The sequence below is a fragment of the Coregonus clupeaformis genome, chromosome 12, assembly GCF_020615455.1.
Source record: "Coregonus clupeaformis isolate EN_2021a chromosome 12, ASM2061545v1, whole genome shotgun sequence".
NCBI classification, from domain to species: Eukaryota; Metazoa; Chordata; class Actinopteri; order Salmoniformes; family Salmonidae; genus Coregonus; species Coregonus clupeaformis.
This window is the reverse complement of record NC_059203.1, coordinates 17,431,791-17,448,886: the sequence shown is the minus strand read 5'-3', so window position 1 is coordinate 17,448,886 and position 17,096 is coordinate 17,431,791. Positions and strand designations below refer to the sequence as shown.

The 17,096-nt window shown below is 45.9% G+C and overlaps 1 protein-coding gene across 1 annotated transcript in view; it reads right to left on the bottom strand.

The window, feature by feature from the left end:
- The window catches only part of LOC121577898 (collagen alpha-2(XI) chain), a 91,898-nt gene that overhangs the window by 20,384 nt on the left and 54,418 nt on the right, over positions 1 to 17,096 (bottom strand). Inside the window, 1 exon segment of the mRNA XM_041891876.2 lies at positions 12,005 to 12,468. Coding sequence (XP_041747810.2) covers positions 12,005 to 12,269 — 265 coding nt within the window. The 5' untranslated portion in view covers positions 12,270 to 12,468.

Below are 17,096 nucleotides of genomic sequence, written 5' to 3'. Positions count from 1 at the left end.
AAAATTCTCGCGACCCCAACCATGTGAAAAAAATTATGTCATTAACAGCCAATGTTCACTTTTTTTTATTTGGGGCTATGGCAGTCAATTGAAAAACATTCTAACAGTATTTCTGATTGTCTTCTCAACTCACCATCACATACTTTTAATGTGGGGCTATGACAGTCAATTAGTCTGACATCATGTCTCTTATCTCACCACCACTAATGAGATGGGTGTGGCTTGATGCATGTGGCATTGGAGCTTCTCAAAGTTGGGGGGCGTGGTCGACAGTGCACACCTCCTCTCTGCTGTCAAATCCAACCTGGATCGATATTTGGTTTGAATGCAGACGAGAGCACTGAATCCAGCTTCACACAGATATGTGCTGGCGAAGGGTACCATGAGATTTATGGTGCCTTCAAGACAACTGGGAAGTCTGAAAAATACGAGGTCAAATAATGATGTCAGTGATCTTCAAGTCGGAGCTCTAGAAAGAGTCCCGAGTTGGATGACCGTTCAAAAGTTGTCTTCAGTTGTCTTGTTCACACTGAAGTCGGAGATTTCCCAGTTCTGAGTTCCCAGTTGTCTTGAACACACCGAAGTCGGAGATTTCCCAATTCTGAGTTCCCAGTTGTCTTGAACACACCGAAGTCGGAGATTTCCCAATTCTGAGTTCCCAGTTGTTTTGAACGCGCCATTAATGCTCAGGAGGGAGACAGCAGGGTATTTATTCCCTTTGAGTCAAGAACCAAAACTCCTCCGTAGTGACCCGTGAATGCAGCTCCATCAGCTGTTCCATTTCACTTCCTGGCCTGACAACTGAGCCAGGATCACAGTCAAACGGATTGGGAAGTAGGTTCCAAAGTGCTCTTCCCAGTGTTGGAGTTGAGCAGTCATCACTCGTGTGGGACACTTACCGATGCTGTTTTCTGTTAGAAACATGCACAGCCGAGGGAAGGGGGCATGGTTCTCTTTTGAAAGACTCTCCAATAAGAATTCTTTCCTCAAAATCCACTGATTCGGTCACTCATTTGTAGAATGTTTTTGTATTTCCCCTGCATGCTTGCGTTCAGTTCCCTCTTGATTACTAGCATTAGCATCCATTCTTTGTTTAACAGGGTTATCTGACAAAGGTATTGATGTGAGTTTCTGTGCCTCTGCCTCCCCACACATTGTTTTCACCATATCAATTGCGGCCGGTAATATCAAAGTCTCTGCAATAGTGTGTGGTTTCATAGCGTAGCGGACCTAGCCATTCACCGTGGGAATGACTCAAGTGCAATGGTCAAGTGTGGCCTTTTCCCATGATCTAAGGGCGCTCTCTGGTTGAATTTTACATTCTAGATTTTTTAAGTTAACCACATTACAATGATACAAAGATGATATTATAATAGATATATTTTTTCCCCCCAGGCCCCATTTTCATATCAGGCGACCCCTAGTTTGGGAACCGCTGATCTAACTCAAAAGGACCGTGCTTACATTTACATGTGTGTCATTTAGCAGATGCTCTTAACCAGAGCATCTTACAGGAGCAATTAGGGTTAAGTGCCTTGCTCAAGGGCACAATGACAGATTTTTCACTTAGTTAGCTCTGGGATTCGAACCAGCAACCCATGGCTCTTAACCGCTAGGCTACCTACCGCTAACTGACCATGTTGATCGACCTCAATAGGACCATGTTGATCTAACTCAACAGAATGGCAGACCACATTATCTACTGATAAACAACAATGCATCAAAGCACAGATGAAAGCATGATTTACATACATTTCAATGTAAGATAAATAGCCTAGCCTATAATATAAATAACCAGATATCCCCTGGTAAAGCTTTACAGCTTCCTTAATAGGCGATGTATCACTGACTGTCAGTCGCCCTAAAATAGAGTGTCTGCTAAATGACCAAAATGTAATGTAGACCTCCACGAGAGGTCCAACCACATCCAGTCTGTTGGTTGGTTCTGCAGTAAATACCGGAGCAGAGAGTTCCAACCACATCCAGTCTGTTGTTTGGTTCTGCAGTAAATATGTGGGACGCTTTCCCTTCAATCAACAGAGAGACAGAAAAGATGAGCGAGAAAGCGAGAGAGGGAGATGAGAAAGAGAGAGAGCATCTTCTACCTTCACAATAAGAAAATCAATACTAAACAGGGTTGCAACTTTCACCGAGTTGTAAAAGGTAGCAGAACTGAAACTGGCTACTCTTTAGTTGACTGATGTAGCTGGCAAGGTAACTGCTGTTTAACTTAACAGTAAAAAAATAATTTAAAAAATAATAGTGTTTATTCGCAGTGCTGAGCTAGTATTGTAACTGCCATGTAACGTTAGCTAATGTTTCATCCCCTCTCGACTGAGGTGATTGAATAAGCTACGCTAGCTAGTAGCTACCACAGCCAGGTCAGCTCTAGCCTCTAGCTATCTGTCAGATAGCGATATGATAGTGACTATTATTACCATCTGACAGCTGTTCTTTGTATGGCCTTGTTTTGTAGCCTTTGTTTTGTCCCGTTTCAGAAGTAAATGAAGCAAGCTTTCGCCAGTCGATGTACCGTTAGAGAGAGAGCTAGCCAAAAGTTGGCTAACGTTAGCTATTATTTTTGCCTCAATCAAACTAGACCTGAATCAAACGATGAAACCATCGGGCCAAACGATTGAAGATTGATATTCTGACTTTTTTTTTTTTGTGCAACGTGAGTTGTGTTAGTCAGTAGCTAGTCAATGTAACTTTATTGCTCTGTCAGTTTCCCTAGCTAATTCCCTACTTTTCACACTGAGACAGTCAGTAATAAAACAGCTCTAACGTTACAGGCTTCACTGTCATGGTGCACAGTAGAGGTACCGATTTCTTCATCCCGCTCCCACCAGCACCCCGCTGGCTTTCTGTCCGACCCCCACCCGCTACCGCAAGAACTGGTCCCGAACCCAACCGCAAGAACTGGTCCCGAACCCAACCGCAAGAACTGGTCCCGAACCCAACCGCAAGAACTGGTCCCGAACCCAACCGCAGTCCTGCAATGTTATTTTAGGCGTATGTGACGCAGCTCACGTGCCAGCCATGGTCCCAGCAATTCTGCGCCCTATAGTCAATATCAAAATGCGCAAAAATAACTTAAGAAATCGGTTAAATTACCAGAGATTCTCACATGGCCCTTTACTGGGATATATCAGCCAATATGCTACATGCAGTTTGAAGAGACTTGCACTTTCTCTTGAGCAATTTTTTATATCCTACCTTTTAGGAGTGGGAAGATTCCCAGCAGGGTCAGACAGCCAGGGAAGACCAATCTACGGAGCTCAGGTGAATTTTGCAGTATATTCAGTGAATGATACAAAAGTTCCATCTTGAATTGATGGGTAGACCTACAGTAGCTACAGGAGAGCAGCTTAAAGCTTAAAGCTACAGTCTGGGATCTGGGAATAATGGTCATTTCAATTATTGAACCATTTATTATATTCTTGGATAATATAAATGTACACCAAAGTAATTATTTACCATGGCTCATTTTAAAGAGGATCAGATGGTGACAGGGGTCTCAGCAGGGTGCGGCAGCCAGGGAAGACCAGTCTGTGACAGAGGTGAGATTAATTTTTGCAGATACAACACTTTATTCTCTCCGTCCAGCAAACACTGGTCAAGCCAGATGCTATTTTAAGGCAGTCTGACAAACATTCAAAAGTTGATTTCCAAACTGTATCAAGGGGTTGATAAAGGCTTTTCCCGATGACACACAACATGTAAAACAAAAATGTGAGGAAGACCTGGGAGAAGCTATTGATGATGATGAATGGATACAGATATGTTAGAATGCCCAGTCATGTTCATATAATCTCAGACATAAATTACTTCAGTTTCAGACCATCCATAGAACGTACTTATATGCCAGTGAAACTGAATATTATGCACTCAGAAATTGTATTATTCTGCTGGAGGTGTAAAACACAAAAGGGGACATATTTGTATATGTTGTGGTCGTGTGAAGGCTGGCTGAATTATGGCAAAGAGCATGTTCTTTTATCTCAGCATGTCTACAGATTCTCCCTTCTCCCTGTTTTTGTTTGCTTGGAAATGTTGATACTGGAGACTGTTATCAGAAGAAACTGTGTAACCTAGCATTTATAGTGGCTAATAAATGTATTGCCATTAATTGGAAGGATGGTTATCCTCCCACAATGTATGGAAGAAATGTACAGTTATGTACAGTATCACTTTTAAGATTAAAGGGTGTACTGTGCAACTTTCATAAGGTCTGGATGCCTTATATGGAATACAGTACAACAAAAGGAGTCTGTATTGAAAACATGCCCACGTCAGGAGGAGATACCCATTTAGGTAATCCCTAGCTGCTGGGCTGCTCAGTCCTGGCCCTGGGGGTCTGCTGTACTGTTGTCACTCTGGCCTTGGCCTAACACATCTGAAACCAATAATGAATGTTTCACTAAGATCCTAAAGCTGAGTGGGGTGTGTTGGGTTGGGGCGCTACAGGGCCGTTGACCCCTGGGGGCAGGACGGGGCGACCCAGCTATATTGTGTGCAAGTAAAAATAGCTCTACAGTACTATTAGGCCTATGATATTAATTATATGGAGGGTGTACTGTTTCTACAATATGTAGAATCTATGAGAATAGAAAGGTTCAGAACTTTTGTGAAACATCACAGCACAGTTTAAAAAATATATATATGGCAAATAGAAATCAAAGCTGGATGATGTTCAGAGATAGACGTGAGGGGTTGAGTGGAGCTGAAGGATGGGACTAAAAACAAACAAAAGATAACTATTGAAAAATATACTGTGTCTATAAAATGTATATAGTATGTATGAGCTGGAAGTAGAAGCCTAAGCGTTGTTGTTCATCCGTTTACTCCAATTAGGGGAAGGGGGAATATATTTAAAGATATGTATACACTACCAGTAAAAAGTTTTTGAACACCTACTCATTCAAGGGTTTTTCTTTATTTGTACTATTTTCTACATTGTAGAATAATAGTGAAGACATCAAAACTATGACATAACACATATGGAATCATGTAGTAACCAAAAAAAGTTTCAAACAAATCAAAATATATTTTATATTTGAGATTCTTCAAATAGCCACCCTTGATGACAGCTTTGCACACTCTTGGCATTCTCTCAACCAGCTTCACCTGGAATGCTTTTCCAACAGTCTTGCAGGAGTTCCCACATATGCTGAGCACTTGTTGGCTGCTTTTCCTTCACTCTGCGGTCCGACTCATCCCAAACCATCTCAATTTGGTTAAGGTCGGGGGATTGTGGAGGACATCCATCACTCCATCACTCTCCTTCTTGCTAAAATAGCCCTTACACAGCCTGGAGGTGTGTTGGGTCATTGTCCTGTTGAAAAACAAATGATAGTCCCACTAAGCCCAAACCAGATGGGATGGCGTATCGTTGCAGAATGCTGTAGTAGCCATGCTGGTTAAATGTGCCTTGAATTCTAAATAAATCACAGACAGTGTCACCAGCAAAACACCCCCACACCATAACACCTCCTCCTCCATGCTTTATAGTGTGAATTACACATGCAGAGATCATCCGCTCAACCACACCGACACAAAGACACGGCGGTTGGAACCAAAAATCTCAAATTTGGACTCCAGACCAAAGGACACATTTCCACCAATCTAATGTCCATTGCAATTTCTGAGGCTGGTAACTAATGAACTTATCCTCTGCAGAAGAGGTAACTCTGGGTCTTCCATTCCTGTGGCAGTCCTCATGAGAGCCAGTTTCATCATAGCGCTTGATGGTTTTTGTGAATGCACTTGAAGAAACTTTGAAAGTTCTTGAAATGTTCCGTATTGACTGACATTCATGTCTTAAAGTAATGATGGACTGTCGTTTCTCTTTGCTTATTTGAGCTGTTCTTGACATAATATGGACTTGGTCTTTTACCAAATAGGGCTATCTTCTGTATACCCCCCCTACCTTGTCACAACACAACCGATTGGCTCAAATGCATTAAGAAGGAAAGAAATTCCACAAAATAACTTTGAAAAAGGCACACCTGTTAATTGAAATGCATTCCAGGTGACTACCTCATGAAGCTGGTTGAGAGAATGCCAAGAGCGTGCAAAGCTGTCATCAAGGCAAAGGGTGGCTATTTGAAGAATCTCAAATATAAAATATATTTGTATAACACTTTTTTGGTTACTACATGATTCCATATGTGTTATTTCATGGTTTTGATGTCTTCACTATTATTCTACAACATAGAAAATATTAAAAATAAAGAAAAACCCTTGAATGAGTAGGTGTTCTGAAACTTTTGACCGGTAGAGTATATTTACAACAAAAAAATAATATATATACATATATGGGGGATTGGAAATGATACAGACAATGACATTGATGGAAGCTACAATCTATCTGCAATATTAAAGCTGATCTACCCCCTACATTTAAAATTAAAACATTCTGCCCTCCCCCCGCTTCTAAAACCAAAGTTGAGCCCCTGTATACTAATACTGCTCCACAACAACAAGATCAATACTAATACTGCTCCACAATAACAAGATCAATACTAATACTGCTCCACAATAACAAGATCAATTTATAATACTGCTTCCAACAATATCATTCAAATAGATCAATTATTTGACCAGAGGTGAAATCCATTAACCTTATTCACACCGCGGCCATGGTCGTTCCAAATTCAGGCCAACTGGGTAGGAAGTGAAAGTGCACCATTGAAGTGAATGTGTAAAATGTGTTCCAATAGCCTGTGCTAATACGGTCCATTGGGCCCGAGCAATGACGTTCTATAAGCTTCATCACCTCTCCTGTATTCCTCCTGCTTCTTCCTCCCTTCATTGGACCAACTGTTGTTGTGAAGTAGACTCCTCCTGGACTACAGCACTCTACAGAACATAGTAAGAGCTGAGCATGTATTTTTGTGTATTTTATACCAGGTGGTGTTGTTTCATGAACCTCCCTCTATTCTTGGCTGTCCCCCTGGCTGTTCCCCTGGCTGTCCCCCTTGGCAGTCCCCCTGGCTGTCCCCTTGGCTGTCCCCCTGGCTGTCCCCCTGGCTGTCCCCTTGGCTGTCCCCTTGGCTGTCCCCCTGGCTGTCCCCCTGGCTGTCCCCTTGGCAGTCCCCTTGGCTGTCCCCTTGGCTGTCCCCCTGGCTGTCCCCCTGGCAGTCCCCTTGGCTGTCCCCTTGGCTGTCCCCCTGGCAGTCCCCTTGGCTGTCCCCTTGGCTGTCCCCCTGGCTGTCCCCTTGGCTGTCCCCCTGGCTGTCCCCTTGGCTGTCCCCCTGGCTGTATTATTATCTCATTCTCCAGCCCTACATACTGAACCTTTAAAAAGGTTATAGCCCTACCTGCCTGTCTGCCTGCTCATTCCTCTGGTCTGCCTGCCTGTTCATTCCTCTGGTCTGCCTGCCTGTTCATTCCTCTGGTCTGCCTGCCTGTTCATTCCTCTGGTCTGCCTGCCTGTTCATTCCTCTGGACTGCCTGCCTGTTCATTCCTCTGGTCTGCCTGCCTGTTCATTCCTCTGGTCTGCCTGCCTGCCTGTTCATTCCTCTGGTCTGCCTGCCTGCCTGTTCATTCCTCTGGTCTGCCTGCCTGTTCATTCCTCTGGTCTGCCTGCCTGTTCATTCCTCTGGTCTGCCTGCCTGCCTGTTCATTCCTCTGGTCTGCCTGCCTGTTCATTCCTCTGGTCTGCCTGCCTGTTCATTCCTCTGGTCTGCCTGCCTGCCTGTTCATTCCTCTGGTCTGCCTGCCTGTTCATTCCTCTGGTCTGCCTGCCTGCCTGTTCATTCCTCTGGTCTGCCTGCCTGCCTGCCTGTTCATTCCTCTGGCCTGCCTGCCTGCCTGTTCATTCCTCTGGTCTGTCTGCCTGTTCATTCCTCTGGTCTGTCTGCCTGCCTGTTCATTCCTCTGGTCTGTCTGCCTGCCTGTTCATTCCTCTGGTCTGCCTGCCTGCCTGCCTGTTCATTCCTCTGGTCTGCCTGCCTGCCTGCTCATTCCTCTGGCCTGCCTGCCTGCCTGTTCATTCCTCTGGTCTGCCTGCCTGTTCATTCCTCTGGTCTGCCTGTCTGCCTGTTCATTCCTCTGGTCTGCCTGTCTGCCTGTTCATTCCTCTGGTCTGTCTGCCTGCCTGTTCATTCATCTGGTCTGCCTGCCTGCCTGTTCATTCCTCTGGTCTTGTTGTATCAGAGCATGTGATTATTGTGGGAGGAGTCTATGGCTGTGTAAGTACTGCACTATATTGGTAATAGTGGGACCCCAGGCCAGGCGGGATGCAGGGCCAGCTATGGAGAGGGAGAGAGATTGTAATGGAGGAAAAACACCTGACTGTCCTCCTCTGTTATTCTCTGCCTGAAATAGACCAGGGGAGTTACAGGTCCATTTCTTTATTTAACCTGATCATCCTGGAAACACGTTCCACACACACACACGCACACAACCATACACGCACACGCACGCCTGCCCGCCCACCCACACTGGACTGTCAGAGCAGTGACATTGGGAAGGACCGTCAGAGCAGTGACATTGGGAAGGATCGTCAGAGCAGTGACATTGGGAAGGTGCTAAACAGGCATTCATAGAGACAGACTGGAACAGACTATTGTCACCTTTCTCTGTTTGTGGAGTATGGGGACTCTGAATCCAAATATATACCTAAAAGCACTCAGTAAGTTGAGGCTCTCCTCTGTTAGATTTCAATGTACTGTATTGTCAGTATACTGTAGCAAGCCAGCAAAACAATCTCTCAACGCAAATATTTGTGCAGGGAACAATAGTTTGACCTATTCAATGTCTATCCACTTAGGACAACAATAAACTTAGTGAATAAAGCTTCGTCCCACTACGATATAATTTAATACCGCACTCTGCTCCTCACGTCTGTCAGTTATCCTACGTATGTTAGTGTATGACATCATGTCATCTGTCAGGAAACAGAACAGTCCATTCTCCTAAACAAATCGCTGAGAGATCTTACAGACCTCTCTCTCGCTCGCTCCAAGCCTACTTCAACAGGAACCCAGACCAGAGCCAGCGCTGAACCAGCGCCACAGATCACAGCCAGACCAGAGCCATCACCACAGCTCTTTCCACTGCAGTACTTTTATTAGCTGTCTAATAAATGATGCCATCCCAAATACAGACGGCTGGCTGGGTGGGAGGGTGGGTGGGTGGGAGGGAGGGAGGCGTGCTGCTCCACGTGCATTTTAACACTGTGATTTACTCCGATTTAGAAACATGGACACGCTGTAAATGAAGAAAAAATATCCTCTTAAGTTAGTCACACCTGCCCATAGAGTATATTATGTTCAACACTATACTGAAAGATTAGCCAAATCAAAGATTCTATATTTTCAATATTCATAAATTAATGTAAAAAAGGTTTTATTGAAATCAAAACAATACTCGTTTTACAGAGCAAGCGGTAAAGCTGCATAAACTCAGCAACAAAAGAAACGTCCTCTCACTGTCAACTGCGATTATTTCCAGCAAACTTAACATGTGTAAATATTTGTATGAACATAACAAGATTCAACAACTGAGACATAAACTGAACAAGTTCCACAAACACGTGACTTACAGAAATGGAATAATGTGTCCCTGAACAAAGGGGGGTCAAAATCAAAAGTAACAGTAAGTATCTGGTGTGGCCACCAGCTGCATTAAGTACTGCAGTGACTCTCCTCCTCATGGACTGCCCCAGATTTGCCAGTTCTTGCTGTGAGATGTTACCCCACACTTCCACCAAGGCACCTGCAAGTTCCCGGACATTTCTGGGGGGAATGGCCCTAACCCTCACCCTCCGATCCAACAGGTCCCAGACGTGCTCAATGGGATTGAGATCCGGGATCGTCGCTGGCCATGGCAGAACACTGACTTCCTATCTTGCAGGAAATCACGCACAGAACGAGCAGTATGGCTGGTGTCAGGATGAGCCTGCAGGAAGGGTACCACATGAGGAGGAGGATGTCTTCCCTGTAACGCACAGTGTTGAGATCGCCAGTCCTGTCTAGTCCAGCAACGGTGGGTTTGTACCCATAGGCGACATTGTTGCTGGTGATGTCTGGTGAGGACATGCTTTACAACAGGCCAACAAGCCCTCAGTCCAGCCTCTCTCAGCCTATTGCGGATAGTCTGAGCACTGATGAAGGGATTGTGCGTTCCTGGTGTAACTCGGGCAGTTGTTGTTGCCATCCTGTACCTGTCCCGCAGGTGTGATGTTCGGATGTACCGATCCTGTGCAGGTGTTGTTACACGTGGTCTGCCACTGCGAGGACGATCAGCTGTCCATCCTGTCTCCCTGTAGCGCTGTCTTAGGCGTCTCACAGTACGGACATTGCAATTTATTGCCCTGGCCACATCTGCAGTCCTCATGCCTCCTTGCAGCATGCCTAAGGCACGTTTTTCAGAGTCAGTAGAAAGGCCTCTTTAGTGTCCTAAGTTTTCATAACTGTGACCTTAATTTGCATACCGTCTGTAAGCTGTTAGTGTCTTAACGACCATTCCACAGGTGCATGTTCATTAATTGTTTATGGTTCATTGAACAAGCATGGGGAAACAGTGTTTAAACCCTTTACAATGAAGATCTGTGAAGTTATTTGAATTTCTACGAATTATCTTTGAAAGACAGGGTCCTGAAAAGGCCAAGTTTTATGACACAAATATCTGCTTTGTAGCTTCTCCTGACGAAACAGGAGGCCTGGGTAAGGCCAAAATGTCAGATATATGCAAACTTTGATCAATTATTTATCAACTATGCTTTGACATACAAATGTCGAATACATGACAACAATCCTCGCTCCAAACGGACCATTCTATGGATTCATTTCGTGAATACCCCCCCCCCAAAAAAAACCATGGTCCTGTTTTGTTCTAGTTTCATTAGCTCTGTCCTCTCTCTGATACATAGACACACTGTCTAATGGTAATGTCTGTTTAAGGTTACAGTTACAACATCCTCACATCCTGTCTCTCTCCCACAGAGAGAGAGAACACTCGGTGTACTGTCAGACCTGCCAAGAAAACACCACACAGGAGAATCAGATCATAGCCTATGAGCGCTCCTGGTTGGTCGTACCTTTAGGGACTTAGTGACAGCGTGCGTCAAGGTCCACAGGGTCTCTCTCTGTAGGCTGCAAGGGGGAAGCCTCTGAGTGGGTGTGACGCTTCCAAGAGAACACGGTATGAAAATGTATTCATTCACTAACTGTAAGTCGCTCTGGATAAGAGCGTCTGATAAATGACTAAAATGTAAAAACTCACTCAGGGACAATGTTCGTGGAGAATCAGACTTCGTTGTCTTATGTCAGTAACGTTTCCGCCTGCCTTGAGGGTTTTTGAGGGACGGTAGGAGTGACGCCATTTGACGTAACACAAATGACCATAGCCTATGAGAGCTCCCTGTGGCTGTCGTACCAGCCTATGAGAGCTCCCTGTGGCTGTCGTACCAGCCTATGAGAGCTCCCTGTGACTGTCGTACCAGCCTATGAGAGCTCCCTGTGACTGTCGTACCTTTCGTCAGTGTGGGACTTTGGCCGTTTTTCCGTGGCACAAGATGTGAGCACTCCCTGAACTGTTGCATAGTGGCGCCTCTGTTGTTCGTCACACACCGACAGTGTTTTCCCATGGCACCACGTGGGAGTGCTCCTGTTCTCTCTCAAGTCAAAGTTACTTTTTATCATCCAAACAGTGGGAAATTCATTTGACATTGGAACATTCCTCCCACCTTTGTACTGGGTCAGAATTAATGAATGGCTGGACGGATGAATAGATGGATGAATGGATGGATGATTGATGTGTGTTTGTCAAACAGAGCATGTCCGGCAACATTACACTACAAGCCAGTGCTCCTACTAATGAGGTGTCTCACCTTTGGCAGTGTGGTGACTAGCTAAACAGAGGGTTTTCTGTTACACAGTGACAGTGAGTGGTTCTGACGTGTGTGTGTGTGTGTGTGTGTGTGTGTGTGTGTGTGTGTGTGTGTGTGTGTGTGTGTGTGTGTGAGAGAGAGAGAGAGATAATTCCTCCTCTTACCTTTGTACTCTGGTGTAAACTCCTTCATCTCAGGGGGCAGCGACTCGTAGAAGCGTTGCTCCCGGCTGATGAGGGGTTTGCACACCGTGTGGTCATCGTAGCGCATCATACTGGTGTGCCCTCCCACCTGGTGTACGAAGGGTTCTAGCGGCACCCCTCCACAGCGCCGCCCCCCCTGGCCCTGCCCCAGCCCTAGGCCTGTCCCAAACCCCAGCCCCCCTAGGCCTAACACTGCCTGGCTCGCTCCGTGCTGGGGGAGGCACATGGCGTTGGAGGGCCTGGGGGGGGCATGGGCTCGGGCGAGCAGGCTGGGCGAGCGGGGGGTGCAGGGAGGCAGCTGGGAGCGCACGCTGCCGCCGGGAGGAGGAGGAGCCAGCCCGCCGGCCGCAAACCAAAACGGACCAATCAGATCCCGGCTCCTCGATGAAGAGCACCGGGCGATGACGTCACACCTTCAAAACCACCTGAGAGATGGGAGGAGGGAGGGAGGGAGAGGGGGGCAGGGTGGGGAAGGAAAGATGGAGAGAGAGAGAGTAAGGCAGAGGGGAAGAGAAGAACGTCAGTCAGAAATGTTATTTATTCAGGCCTTATTAGGTGCCGATTCGTTAACATTTACAGTGCCTTGCAAAAGTATTCATCCCCCTTGGCATTTTTCCTATTTTGTTGCATTACAACCTGTAATTTAAATTGATATTTATTTGGATTTCAAGTAATGGACATACACAAAATTGTCCAAATTGGTGAAATGAAATGAAAAAAATAACTTGTTTCAAAAAATTCTAAAAAATAAATAACGGAAAAGTGGTGCGTGCATATGTATTCACCCCCTTTGCTAAGAAGCCCCTAAATAAGATCTGGTGCAACCAATTACCTTCAGAAGTCACATAATTAGTTAAATAAAGTCCACCTGTGTGCAATCTAAGTGTCACATGATCTGTCACGTGATCTAAGTGTATATAAACCTGTTCTGAAAGGCCCCAGAGTCTGCAACACCACTAAGCAAGGGGCACCACCAAGCAAGCGGCACCATGAAGACCCAGAAGCTCTCCAAACAGGTCAGGGACAAAGTTGTGGAGAAGTACAGATCAGGGTTGGGTTATAAAAAAATATCCGACACTTTGAACATCCCACGGAGCACCATTAATCCATTATAACAAAATGGAAAGAATATGGCACCACAAAAAACCTGCAAAGAGAGGACCGCCCACCAAAACTCACGGACCAGGCAAGGAGGGCATTAATCAGAGAGGCAACAAAGAGACCAAAGATAACCCTGAAGGAGCTGCAAAGCTCCACAGCGGAGTTTGGAGTATCTGTCCATAGGACCACTTTAAGCCGTACACTCCGCAGAGCTGGGCTTTACAGAAGAGTGGCCAGAAAAAAGCCATTGCTTAAAGAAAAAAATAAGCAAACACATTTGGTGTTCGCCAAAGGGCATGTGGGAGACTCCCTTAACATATGGAAGAAGGTACTCTGGTAAGATGAGACTAAAATTAAGCTTTTTGGCCATCAAGGAAAACGCTATGTCTGGTGCAAACCCAACACCTCTCATCACCCTGAGAACACCATCCCCACAGTGAAGCATGGTGGTGGCAGCATCATGCTGTGGGGATGTCTTTCCATCGGCAGGGACTGGGAAACTGGTCAGAATTAAAGGAATGATGGATGGTGCTAAGTACAGGGAAATTCTTGAGGGAAACCTGTTTTAGTCTTCCAGAGATTTGAGACTGGGATGGAGGTTCACCTTCCAGCAAGACAATGACCCTAAGCATACTGCTAAAGCAACACTTGAGTGGTTTAAGGGGAAACATTTAAATGTCTTGGAATGGCCTAGTCAAAGGCCAGACCTCAATACAATTGAGAATCTGTGGTATGACTTAAAGATTGCTGTACACCAGCGGTACCCATCCAACTTGAAAGAGCTGGAGCAGTTTTGCCTTGAAGAATGGGCAAAAATCCAAGTAGCTAGATGTGCCAAGCTTATAGAGACATACCCCAAGAGACTTGCAGCTGTATTTGCTGCAAAAGGTGGCTCTACAAAGTATTGACTTTGGGGGGGGTGAATAGTTATGCACGCTCAAGTTCTGTTTTTTTTGTCTTATTTCTTGTTTGTTTCACACAAAAAAATATTGTACATCTTCAAAGTAGTAGGCATGTTGTGTAAATCAAATTATACAAACCCCCTAAAAAATCAATTTTAATTCCAGGTTGTAAGGCAACAAAATTTAAAAAATGCCAAGGGGGTTAATACATTCGCAAAGCCACTATCACTCACCGTGGCAAAGAGGAGAGAGAGAGAGAGAGAGAGAGAGAGAGAGAGAGAGAGAGAGAGAGAGAGAGAGAGAGAGAGAGAGAGAGAGAGAGAGAGAGAGAGAGAGAGAGAGAGAGAGAGAGAGAGAGCGAGAGAGAGAGAGAGAGAGAGATTAAGGTAGAGCGAGAGGCACAGAGAAAGAGCGAGAGAGAGCGAGATCGATGGAGAGAGAGAGAGCGTTAATTGAGTTAGTGAACTTGCCGTACGCAGAACAGCAATCCAAGTTTTTCCCATCCCAGGGCTCAGACACACAGACAGCATCCCAACTGGTTCACTAAATATTTAGTGCACTACTTTCACCAGGGCCCATAGCTTGTCTGCTCCGGGATTCAAACCAGCGACCTTTCGGTTACTGGCCCAATATTATTCTGTATGTCACAGTGTAGGTCTAAGCCTAGCTAGCCTCTGTAAGTAGGGGGATGGTTGCATTCCATTATTAATTTTTTTCAGATCTTTAGTCGCAGGAAAAGTGTTTTACAATTCAGGGTCGGATCACATCAACATGATAAACAACAACGTTACGCCATAGGAGTCTGCAGTGTCTCAGTCTCAGTGTAGGCCAAGCTAAGAGAGGCACTGAAGTCTTCCAGTGGAAAATGAATGTATGGATCTGTAGGTTAATCTGCAGAGAGCCAATCAGCCTCCTTATCCACGTAACAGAACAAACAGATAGCTCACCTGACTCACTGGCCTACTGGATTATTAATCTGACAGACAGGTGACGTCTTCTCCATTATTATTCTCACTCTGACACTGAACATTCCACAACAATAGAAGCTCTCCAAATAAAGGCTAATCAATTGTTAAACGACATGGGGTCTGTTTTCCAGACACATTAATCCTGGACTAGTAAAGACCTTCTCTATTAAGCATGCTTTTTAGTAAAACGAAAGGAGATGATCGTGGACTACAGGAAACGGAGGGGAGAGCACGCCCCCATCCACATCGACGGGGCTGTAGTGGAGCGGGTCGAGAGCTTCAAGTTCCTCGGTGTCCACATCACTAAGGATGTGTCATGGTCCACACCAACACAGTCATGAAGAGCACACAACAACGCCTCTTCCCTTCTCAGGAGGTTGAAAAGATTTGGCATCGGCCCTCAGATCCTCAAAACGTTCAACAGCTGCACCATCGAGCATCTTGACTGGCTGCATCACCGCTTGGTATGGCAACTCCTTGGCATTCGTCCGCAAGGCGCTACAGAAGGTAGTGCGTACGGCCCAGTACATCACTGGGGCCGATGCTCCCTGCCATCCAGGACCTCTATACCAGGCGGTGTCAGAGGAAGACCCCAATAATTCTCAAAGACTCCAGCCACCCAAGTCATAGACTGTTCTCTCTGCTACCGCACGGCAAGCGGTAAAAGTGCACTAAGTCTGGAACCAACAGGAACCTGAACAGCTTCTACCCCCAAGCCATCAGACTGCTAAATAAACTCAGCAAAAAAAGAAACGTCCCCTTTTCAGGACCCTGTCTTTCAAAGATAATTAGTAAAAATCCAAATAACTTCACATATCTTCATTGTAAAGGGTTTAAACACTGTTTCCCCATGCTTGTTCAATGAACCATAAACAATTAATGAACATGCACCTGTGGAACGGTCGTTAAGACACTAACAGCTTACAGACGGTATGCAAATTAAGGTCACAGTTATGAAAACTTAGGACACTAAAGAAGCCTTTCTACTGAAAAACACCAAAAGAAAGATGCCCAGGGTCCCTGCTCATCTGCGTGAACGTGCCTTAGGCATGCTGCAAGGAGGCATGAGGACTGCAGATGTGGCCAGGGCACTACATTTTAATGTCCGTACTGTGAGACGCTTAAGACAGCGCTACAGGCAGACAGGACGGACAGCTGATCGTCCTCGCAGTGGCAGACCACGTGTAACAACACCTGCACAGGATCGGTACATCCGAACATCACACCTGCGGGACAGGTACAGGATGGCAACAACAACTGCCCGAGTTACACCAAGAACGCACAATCCCTCCATCAGTTCTCAGACTGTCCGCAATAGGCTGAGAGAGGCTGGACTGAGGGCTTGTAACAACGTCGCCTATGGGAACAAACCCACCGTCGCTGGACCAGACAGGACTGGCAAAAAGTGCTCTTCACTGACGAGTCGCGGTTTTGTCTCACCAGGGGTGATGGTCGGATTCTCGTTTATTTCGAAGGAATGAACGTTACACCGAGGCCTGTACTCTGGAGTGGGATCGATTTGGAGGTGGAGGGTCTGTCATGGTCTGGGGCGGTGTGTCACAGCATCATCGGACTGAGCTTGTTGTCATTGCAGGCAATCTCAACACTGTGCTTTACAGGGAAGACATCCTCCTCCCTCATGTGGTACCCTTCCTGCAGGCTCATCCTGACATGACCCTCCAGCATGACAATGCCACCAGCCATACTGCTCCTTCTGTGTGTGATTTCCTGCAAGACAGGAACGTCAGTATTCTGCCATGGCCAGCGAAGAGCCTGGATCTCAATCCCATTGAGCACGTCTGGGACCTGTTGGATCGGAGGGTGAGGGCTAGGGCCATTCCCCCCAGAAATGTCCAGGAACTTGCAGGTGCCTTGGTGGAAGAGTGGGGTAACATCTCTCAGCAAGAACTGGCAAATCTGGTGCAGTCCATGAGGAGGTGATGCACTGCAGTACTTAATGCCGCTGGTGGCCACATCAGATACTGACTGTTACTTTTGATTTTGACCCCCCCCTTTGTTCAGGGACACATTATTCAATTTCTGTTAGTCACGTGTCTGTGGAACTTGTTCAGTTTATGTCTC